This window comes from Gadus morhua, chromosome 9 (genome assembly GCF_902167405.1).
Source record: "Gadus morhua chromosome 9, gadMor3.0, whole genome shotgun sequence".
In the NCBI taxonomy this organism is placed as follows: Eukaryota; Metazoa; Chordata; class Actinopteri; order Gadiformes; family Gadidae; genus Gadus; species Gadus morhua.
The window spans coordinates 8,622,057-8,632,994 of NC_044056.1; the positions used below are offsets into that span (position 1 = coordinate 8,622,057).

Genomic DNA, 10,938 nt, shown 5'->3' on the forward strand with positions numbered 1-10,938 from the left:
TATTGCCGAAAAATGCTTGGAAAGTTTGTACATTGATGATTTTATGGGCGTTTATATTGACCTTGGATCATAATTCAGTGTGTTTCAAGCACTTCCTAATGTTCACAGAGTGTATGCCGGCTCCGCTGCAGACAGAGAGAGAGAGAGTGTGTGTGTGTGTGTGTGTGTGTGTGTGTGTGTGTGTGTGTGTGTGTGTGTGTGTGTGTGTGTGTGTGTGTGTGTGTGTGTGTGTGTGTGTGTGTGTGTGTGTGTGTGTGTGTGTGCGTGCGTGCGTGTGCGTTTGAAACCGTGGGCCGTGTCATCCCTGTTTGTTTTCAGATTTGACAACGGCAGAACACGGTGGCCACGGGACTGACTGATTCACTGGGCCACAGCCTTGCCTGCTAGGTCAGTTAGTTAGTAACTGTGGTTTTCAGTCAGTAGGATAGTCAGTCAGCCAGTGAGTCTGATAGTTAGCTTGATCGAGCCAGCTACATCTGAGCCCTGGGAATAGTTAGTTAGATAGTAAATCAGTTACTGTAGTTGGTGACTCTCGTTGGACAGTAAGTTACCTAGCTTGTTGGCTAGCTACATCGCTTACTAACTGAGCTAGCGAGCCCTGAGCCCTAAGAATACCTAGTGAGATAGTTAATCAGTTAGTTAGTGACTCTCATTGTAAGTCAGTTAATCAGTCCGATTGTTAGCCAGCTACATCGCTTGCTAACCAACTGACTTTGTCAGCTACACCTGAGCCGCTGGGAATCACCAGGTCTTCATGAGAATATCTCATCAATCCGACCAGTTCCCCCCGGGTTAGTGCATCCAGCTTCGAGAGTCCAGGGCTGGGCTCAGGGAGGCTGGCTCCCCATGGTCGCCCCCCCCCCCCCCCCCCAGAGCCAACTCCTCCCCACCAGATGTCTGACAGATTTCTCCCCATAAAGGTCTCCACTTTCATGCTGCTCCGTGGTGCTGCGAAACAGAGGTGAGGGGGGTTTACGTGCGTGTTCTGCCCGCAGTTGTTAAAATTCTTACGCTCAATTAACAAGACATGTTTGTGAGGACAATCTATCAGGATTTCACAACATTGCTATCCGGCGGTGGAGTGTGAGGTGAGGATGATAGTTGGGGACATGGCCCTCATAACTTCACCCTCAACGAAGTCCCTCGGAAACCAGAAATGCATGTTATTCCACAGCTAGGATTAAGCATTTTTACTTCCTTGTTGCGGCCGTCGAACTGAAGTTGACTTAATCTGCGCTCATATCATCATCAGATGTTTTTTTTATTATTAAGTGAATACGTAGATGCCGGCTATTAATTATTGACCCTTAATTAAGATTTAGCATTGACAACAATTATAATGCTCGTGGAAGAAACGCAGAGAGAGAGAGAGAGAGAGAGAGAGAGAGAGAGAGAGAGAGAGAGAGAGAGAGAGAGAGAGAGAGAGAGAGAGAGAGAGAGAGAGAGAGAGAGAGAGAGAGAGAGAGAGAGAGAGAGAGAGAGAGAGAGAGAGAGAGAGGAACCACAAATAAACACGCTATCCAACCAAACAAAAGTTAGAAACATAAGGGGATTGAATGCCCTTGTCTATGTTTGTACTGGGAGCAGGTAGTGTGTGTGTGTGTGTGTGTGTGTGTGTGTGTGTGTGTGTGTGTGTGTGTGTGTGTGTGTGTGTGTGTGTGTGTGTGTGTGTGTGTGTGTGTGTGTGTGTGTGTGTACATCTGTGTACTCATTTTTGTGCAAATGCATGCATTGTGTTGGTTGAATGGTTTGTGCCCCTTCAGTGAGAGCGGGGGTATCCCAGGAGTGGGAGTTGTGTGTGTGTGTGTGTGTGTGTGTGTGTGTGTGTGTGTGTGGTGTGTGTGTGTGTGTGTGTGTGTGTGTGTGTGTGTGTGTGTGTGTGTGTGTGTGTGTGTGTGTGTGTGTGTGTGTGTGGGCAGCCTCCACCGCAGACACTTTCCTATGCACATAAAAGATGGAGCGATGAAACATTGATAGAAGTCTCCCACTTTGACGTAAGCCAACGCGTCACCGTTCACTTATAGTGGGATGAATATTTTAAAAGCCTATACGGTGGGGGGAGAGGGACATAAAGGAGTACGTCTAAGAGTCAACGGGGGTTAAATCAAAGGCTAATCACATCTCTTTGCAGCATTGACTTCTTAATCTCAGATGAAGTATCAATGCTGTGGTATACCCGCTGTGTTAGATCATGTATATTATATATATTTGCCTACATGCAGCTCCCCACACACAGTCAAATCAATACTAGGCTTCAGATTAAAACGAAGTTACTGTAAAATAGTCTACCTGTATACGCGTTTATACCGGCGTTCAATTCCATTGAGATTAGTCGAATATAGGTCAATGCCATTTCGACGGTGACATTCCACTCAAAATAACCCGAGTAAAATATACACCAAAGGCAAGATACACACGGCATTGGCTCGGCTTTTATAATTTCATCAGTCATTTCTCATGAAAATCCAAACAGAAGTCATTTCTTGAAAAACAAATGCCGGCTGGGAAGGGTGAGTAAGGAGCGGAGAGTTCAGTGCGCTGGAAAAAAGGTGCTCCATGGGTTTAGTCGGAATTCGGCATTGTGTGAACGGCACACACAGCGTCGCGCGGCGACACGCACGTAGCGGTGCGCCGGCGGCGGAGCTGACACCAAGACATTCCGGAGAATCCTCGGAAACCCAAAAAAAGGCAACACACTGATGAAGGAACTGAATTCGTCAATGTGATTTCCTTCGAAGATAGCGGACCATTCCCTCCCAAACTATTGGGGGCTTCTGAATAGGATCGCAAAGTGGCCAAACAATGGAAAACAGAGAGTGTGTTTGTGTGTGTCTTTGCGTTTTGCTGCTCGTGGAGTAGGACTGGTGATTTTTAATAGAAGCCGCTGCTGATCGCGGTGGGCAGGACGCGGCGGAGCGCGCGATGACACCAGACGGAGAGAGCGACGGCGCGACAAGAATCAGGACACAATAGGACGTGAAAGTGTGCACGCGGAGAGGTACTGCCCCAGATCCGTGACATCCCCGTGGTTCGGTGGTTCAGTGACTCTTTATTTATCGTTGGTTTGTAATCGCACACCCGCCAAGACGGGCTGTTCCAACCACCATTCATATCCGTGCGTAAATGGAGTGTTTGTCAGTGCGTGTGGAGGATTCCTGCGTTTGTTTTGCATATACGTTCGTCGCGAGCGGCTCCCTCTCTGGCCCTTGACCTTTTACGCACTAGATGTAGACAATCCCAGACTTCCTTATACGTCCATATCTGCCATGAGGCGGCGGTGGTGATGGCGACGCCAACGGAGCCTGACGCACGAAAAGAAAAAGGGTCCCGGGCACCGGAACGCAACGGCTACGTGAAAGCACGTGCGACTCCGATTCCCCTGTGCAGCGACCCACGGGATCACGACGCACCGTGGGGGAAGCTGGCCACGCTCACCGACCGAGTCTGGAGTTCCCGTCCACTCCGGTGCGCGGTGTGTGTGGGATCCCTCTCGGTTGTTTTCGCTCTGCTGCTCGTTCAACGTGCAGACCGGAGCTCTGAGGTCAGCAGTGGCAGTAGCCTACTCTCTGCGTCGTCTCCCGTTCAGTTGGCGTCAGACAGCGCAGCGGAGCTGTTGCAAACTTGCTGGAGCGCGGTGGTCTCGCCAGTGCTGAGCCTCACGTGTGCCTTCTTCTGGGTGGGTTTGTACTCGATTCGCTGCGGAGTGCTCATTCCGGCCGCCCTTTTCCTTTTAACAGTTTGCCACCTGGCCGAAACGGCGGCGCGGTCTCTCTTGTGGCCCGGGACCGATGAGCAGCAGCTGTTTTCATCCACTTCCACAGCCTCCAACGCGGTCGTGCTCCTCGCCTGCCTGGCCGCCGGTGCACTCATGGTAGCGCGGCTTAACCAGGGAATCTCAGTGGTCGTGTGCGTCAGCGTGGTCCGGACTATCTCCCTCATCTCCCTGCACAAGGTACGCGCCACTTGGAGACCCTACGTGGCCTACCTGGTCGGCGTGCTGGGCATCCTACTGGCGAGGTATGCTGACAAGCTCCTGCAGAACCCAGCAAGGATACATAAGGAGGGCTGTACCCCCGTGAGCGGAGCGAGGGGAGAGATCCCTGCGTTTAAAAGGCGAAGGAGGTCCAGTGGTTCTGTGATCATATCGTCAGACATGGCGCACAGTCAGCCCAACAGCAGCAAGTCACACCGGAGGACCTCTCTGCCCTGCCTCCAGCGGGACCAGGTGAGCACTTTGGGGGTTATTCTGTCCCAGCCGGAGTTGGCCTACAGCTTGTTTTGTTCCGTTTGGGGGTCTTTCGCTGTTACCCGTCCCGAGTTGAGATCGCTTCGCAGGACAGTTGAGAAGCCTCGAAGTCATGTTTAGTGATGGGTGATCGGTTGTTCGTGTTTTAGATGGGTTGTTTAACAGTCTGAACGATGCTTTCCCCAGGAATGAATTATAGTTTGGATCAGGCTTTTGATAACGCGCACAACAACCACAACATTTCACCACCACAACTAACAATAACAATATACTCATAGTATCATAGTAATAATACTAATAATAATAATATTCATAATAATAATACCCATAACACCAATAATTACAATAATAATTATAACGATGATAATAATAATATCTTGAATCTAAATGATGTCTGAATACATTTCTGAATGGGTTTATCTGAGGATCTGGGTTGCTTTCATCTGTCATCGTTGTGGGTTGCATGTGTGTGTGTGTGTGTGTGTGTGTAGATGATCTAGTTTGAAAGCTCTGCATACTCCGAGTGGCTGGCCGTCATTGCTAGGCATGCATGGCGTCATTCATACAATCTACATTTTTAAACACATAAGTGGATGCAGCTAAAAGCCCAAGTTAAATTGAAGCAACTGAATAAAACAAGGAACCAGACGGGTAATGTGTACATATTCAGGAGGAGGAATGACCTCAATGTTCTCCAATAAAAAAGACAAAAAGAATCATGAAGTAAAGATTACTGGTTCCACTCCCTCTCGCTCTCTGGAGATAAAATACCAAATTTGGTCTTTTTTTAGACAAAGCATTCTTATTTTAGCAACATTGCTTTCAAATGATCGCAAGCGAGGGGAGTTGAGGATACAATTTCAATGATTAACCCAGCGATTATTAATGTGACTCTGCAGATATATCTCAACCTATTTCACTCTCTCTCTCTCTCTCTCTCTCTCTCTCTCTCTCTCTCTCTCTCTCTCTCTCTCTCTCTCTCTCTCTCTCTCTCTCTCTCTCTCTCTCTCTCTCTCTCTCTCTCTCTCCCTCCATCTCTTTCTCTCTCTTTCCCTAAGCCGTTTTGCCTGTATCAATATGTTTATATATATAGAGCAAAACACAGAAAGAGAAGGGGGGAAAGAAAAAGTGAAATACAATGAGTGAGTGAAAGGGATATTCAGTGAAAACACAATGCATGTTGAATCACACACACACACACACACACACACACACACACACACACACACACACACACACACACACACACACACACACACACACACACACACACACACACACACACACACACCACATCACAGACACACGTGTGCGGGTGACTTTGAGGTGTGATCCAGGAGCAGACCTGACTCAGTGAACAGTGTGTGTGTCCAGTATCTCTCTCTCTCTCTCTCTCTCTCTCTCTCTCTCTCTCTCTCTCTCTCTCTCTCTCTCTCTCTCTCTCTCTCTCTCTCTCTCTCTCTCTCTCTATTCACACCACGGAAAATCAATGAGCACACAAGCGAGCGTCTGAATGGGAAACACATTTTCTTCTGCCCGTTCCTTGGGGATCAAAGCGCGTCTCGCCGTGACCCCCGGTGCCGTTTGGGTTACGGAGCGCAGTCAGCCCGCTCACTTCAAAGATGTCCCCCGCTCTCGGAGCTGCTGCTGGGGTGCAGCTCACTGCTCTGTGCCATTCTTACTTCTCCTCTAGCATTTTGCCTCCCATGTTCCCATGTCTCTGAGATCCAATTGGATTCAATAAGAAAATACATATGTTTTTATGTATATTGATATCTGTATGTATGTATGTATGTATGTATATGTATAGGTATATATTTTCTATATGTATATATATGTATATATATATACATATCTTTACATATATATTAAAACATATATATATATGTGTTCATATGTATGATTAACCTGAATTCAAAGTATATCCAACTATTCCTTTTATTATTAATGGTGTTGTATTTTTTGATGGTAATGTTTTATGGTAATGCTGTTCTGCAACGAGAATGATCTGGAAACTCCATATTTGTTTAATATGGAAAAAACGTTTGACCCCGCTTTCGTCTTAAATTTTCAATTTGAAGCATACCTATAAAGTCAAGGTTGCGGTATGCTTTATAATAATATTGGAAAATATTATTTTTCTGCAGTATTTTAGTAGTAGTAGTATCTAGCTGGGATGAGGATCCATTACATTAACAAAGCCTGAAATACTGAGAATTATACAAGGGGCCATGACATCAGTAATAACTCATCCATAGCTCATTATTGTGTTCAGGAGGGAAAGTGATCATGTTTGTGTGTCTGTGTGTGTGCGTGTGAATGCGTGTGTGGGTGTGTTCGTGTGCGTGCTTGCATGCATCCTTGCGTGCAAGCGTGCATTTATCTGTGTGTGTGTCTTTGTTTGTGTGTGTGTGTGTGTGTGCATTTGTGATGTTCCATATTTCAATGCTTCACCATTGCTAGAGCCCTCTAGTGATAACTGTTCTCTATTACAATACCCTGCGTTGTCTCAGGCTGCTGCAGTATTGCGATCTTTTGATCAAATCTTCGGGGAAATTGGAACATGTTCATGTTAATTCATAACAGCTGTGGTGTGTGTGTGTGTGGTTGCCTGCCCAAATTAGGAAACATCAAAATTTGGGTCAAATATTGTACACACATTATTTGTACGGGATCTCTTTCACATCTCATCAAACAGACATATTTTTAGATATGCATTAAATGAACGGCAAGTTAATTTGTCATTCAAATGTAACTTAAAGAGGTTCAGGGTTAAATCTATAAAACATTACCTCCCCAAGTTGTGAACTCACAAGCGGTCCCTGATTTCCACCGGCTGGTTGGGTGCTTGCGTCCATGTGCCTCTGTAAACCATGGCAAAACAACATAAGGTGTACCAACTTGTTGTTGTGACAACAATGCGAAAAACACCTCTCTCAGCAAAACCCCACAATGAACTGGGCGACCACTGGCAGACGCTACGTCAATGCAGGGTCTTGGCCGGCCCTCGACATTGACCTAGTGATCGCCTGCCTCTGGTTAAGACACACACACACACACACACACACACACACACACACACACACACACACACACACACACACACACACACACACACACACACACACACACACACACACACACACACTCACTCACACATGGTGTGCATGTGTGTTGTCCTGCCCATGTCTTGTCTGTGTGGTCTGTGGTGTGTAAACAAACCCCTGCTGACCCACGCTAGTCATCGCTGACACACGGGCTGCGGGGCCCGGTCCCATAGGGGGTCAGATCAGGGCTGTGGGAGGGCTCAGAGCAGGCTAACGCTGACGCTAGCCTAATGATAGCCCCCCGGAGGACAGCCCCGTGAGCGACGTGAGGAGTTTTGTAGTCTGCGTAGTCTCCGGCATGTTGCTCATCGCTGTGTTAAACTGATTTACGATGTTTTCCAGCTAAAAAGTCGGGAGGGGGAGCAACAAGGGCTGCATCTGCAAACTAATGTTTGCATTATTGCGGCGTCGGAGAGCGACGTGAGTGATGGTGTGTGCATGAGAGTCGACAGAGCTTTGTGTGCGTTTTCTTTTATCATCCTCCCCCCCTCAGGAAGTCTCTCCTCCCGACTCGTCTTAAGTGTCTTACATAAAGATCCTTGAGATGGATAGTCGCTGTGTGGATATCGTTTATTCTGAAAATAAATAGAGAGAGGAGAGGGAGAGAGAGGAGAAGGGGAGAGAGGAGGGGGAGAGACAGAAGAGAGGAAGAGGAGAGGAGGGGGAGAGGAGAGGGAGAGAGACGAGAGGGAGAGAGACGAGAAGGGGAGATTGAGGAAGAGAAGGAGAGAGGAGAGGGGGAGATGGGAGAGAGGAGAGAGGAGGGAGAGAGGAGATGGGGAAAGAGTAGAGGGAAAGAGACTAGAAGGGGATAGAGAGGAGAGAGGGAGAGAGGTGGGGGGAGAGATGAGAGGGAGAGAGGAGAGGGAGATAGAGAAGAGGGGGAGAGAGGAGTGGGAGAGGGAGAGAGAGGAGAGGGGGAGAGAGGACAGAGAGGGGAGGAGGAGAGGGGGAGAGTGGAGTGGGGGAGAGTAGAGTCGGGGAGAGAGGAGAGAGGAGAGGGAGAGAGAGGAGAGGGAGAGAGAGGAGTGGGGGAGAGAGGAGTGGGGGAGAGAGGAGAGGGGGAGAGAGCCCCTGAGTCTGTTCTTCCTTCTTGAAGCTGCCGCCACGGTTTCCGCCCTCGCCGTCGTGGCCGGCGCGCTCCGAGCCGGGCGCAGAGAGCTCTGAGATGATGTTTCACTCCGCTCAAGTGCACATTTAATAAACGGCCGCTCTCCCGGCTTATGATCACAGACTGGCTGCCAGCGCCTGTCATCGCCCTAAGTAGCTGGATTTCAAAAAAGCGTCCGGGTCGTCCACCCTGTCGCCTGGCCCAACGAGAGAAAGACGTTATTAGCTGTATCGGATAGAGTTTTGTGCGTGTGTGTGTGTGTGTGTGTGTGTGTGTGTGTGTGTGTGTGTGTGTGTGTGTGTGTGTGTGTGTGTGTGTGTGTGTGTGTGTGTGTGTGTGTGTGTGTGTGTACATGAGTGTGTGTGTGTGTTTGTGCATGAGTTTGTGTGTGTACATGATAGTGTGCTTGTCAGTGTATTTGTGCGTGTACATGAGTGTGTGTGTGAGTGTGTATGCACACACTTGAAACATGTTTTTACAAGTGCGTGCTTTTACGAGTGTGTGTGTACGGGTGTGTGTAGTGTATGCATATGTGTGTGCACATTCAAGTGTGTGTGTGTGTGTGTGTGTATACATGTATGTCTATACGATGTGTGTGTACATGTGTGTGTGTGTGTGTGCTGGGACAGGTTGAGCTCTAATGGGAGGTGACCACACTCGTCCTTCACATTGCGGTCGCGATATGGAACTCAGAAGGAAGAGGTGTGGACCGCTCTGATAACTTTCCGTGGAGTGGACCCCCTCGCCCCTCACTGCTCACTCCCACCCTCCGTACTTCCCCCTCCCCTCATCGGGGGCCATGCCTTGTTTTCTCTCTAGCTCTCTTGGTCCCTCGACCGGGACTCTCACCTGCGATACCACGCGCCGACTAGACTCCCGGTAATCCGAAGCCAAGCAGGTACGAGCGGGAAGCGCCGGGGGGAACGTGCCATGCTGGGAGAAGTGCACAGAAGGCACTACAGCCGCGGATTGGGCAACCGTGCCCGTGTGCTGCCAGCTCATTGGCTGCTCGTCTCAAGCCCCCTTAAAAGTGAGGCTCCGCCCCCCCCACCCCCCCCCCCCTCGCTGTCACCTGCCCAGCCCTCGGGCTCGGCTCCGGGGTCGGCGCCGCGTCCTCTCGCTGACACCAACGCAAACATCAGCCCGGGGTCCGAGGAGGAGATACTTCCCTCGACTCGGAGGATAAAGATATTCCTGAGATCTATGTTAATGACTTCCTGTGGACTCCAGAACACAATTATTGTTGCCGTTGTAAACGTTTCCAGTTTCCCCGAGTCACACTGAACTGCAGTGTAAGTGAATCGTGTCCCTGGACGGGGGGGATGGGGGGGGGGGGGGGGGGGGGGCTGATGGTCTTCAGGCAGAGATTTACTATGGGCCCCAGCGCGCTCTCTTTATCCAGGAAGAGAAGAGCTTGTTTGTATTCTAAACAAACACAATGGGTCTTTTCCTCCTTCCCTTTTCGAACTATTAGGGCCCAGGAGTCTGGGAGAGACCTGACATAAACCACACTCCCCCCTCTCTCGGCTTCTCCGTCATGTGGAACAGATCGCCTTCCCCTGATTGGCTGAAACCGGTGCGATCCCTTTTCTCGGTTCTTGCCGGGATCTTTATTTCTGCGGAGAGATGACGACGGGGAGCGGGGGGGAATCAGGGTTTTGGGGTGTAGGGGGTTGGCTGGTAAGTAGGTCACCGTTGGTGCTGCCTCTCACACACAGCACCCCCCTGAAAGGGGGGAAAGTTATTGTGGAAGCCATGCGCTTCCACCGCGGTCTGGTCGGCGGTGTAGCGCGGAGACGTCAACAGATGCTTTCCTTTGGGCGTTTGTGATAGAAGTAGAGCGAAATCACACACATTAATCAGCGCACTGCTCCTCTCGCAGCCTTATCCTGCACGGCGCACGCAGACCTGTCGTATTCCTCGTCCTGACCAAGTGCTTCGCACCCCCTTCGTTGTCGTCGTCATCCTCCTCCTCCGTTTTCTCACCTCCTCCTCCTCCTCTTCTTCCTCCTCCTCCTCCTCCTCCTCTTCTTCATTCTCCTCATCCTCCTCCTACCTCCTCCTCCTCTTCCTCCTCCTCTTCATTCTCCTCATCCTTCTCCCCTCCCCCCTCCTCCTCCTCCTTCTCCCCTCCCCCCTCCTCCTCCTCCTCCTTCTCCCCTCCCCCCTCCTCCTCATCCTTCTCCCCCTCTTCTTCCTCTTCCTCCTCCTCCTCCTCCTCCTCCTCCTCCTTCACTCCTCACTGCCTCTGATCCACTAAACCAGATGAGGGCTTCTAGTTGTAACTTGAGTGACTACACAGAGATGCTGTGTTTCCCTCCATCCAGGGCAATGGTGTGTGTGTGTGTGTGTGTGTGTGTGTGTGTGTGTGTGTGTGTGTGTGTGTGTGTGTGTGTGTGTGTGTGTGTGTGTGTGTGTGTGTGTGTGTGTGTGTGTGTGTGTGTGGACGCAGCCAGCAGCCTGATGGCTCCCAG

General features: G+C 49.7%; 1 protein-coding gene across 2 annotated transcripts in view; it reads left to right on the forward strand.

The window, feature by feature from the left end:
• The first annotated feature begins 2,303 nt into the window (after positions 1-2,303).
• LOC115550702 (cGMP-inhibited 3',5'-cyclic phosphodiesterase A) overlaps positions 2,304-10,938 on the forward strand; it is a 70,022-nt gene continuing 61,387 nt past the window's right edge. For both annotated transcript variants that reach the window (XM_030365970.1, XM_030365971.1), the window contains exon 1: positions 2,304-4,225. In XM_030365970.1, the coding sequence (XP_030221830.1) occupies positions 3,284-4,225 (942 nt within the window). In that variant the 5' untranslated portion in view covers positions 2,304-3,283. The remainder of the gene's footprint in view (positions 4,226-10,938) is intronic.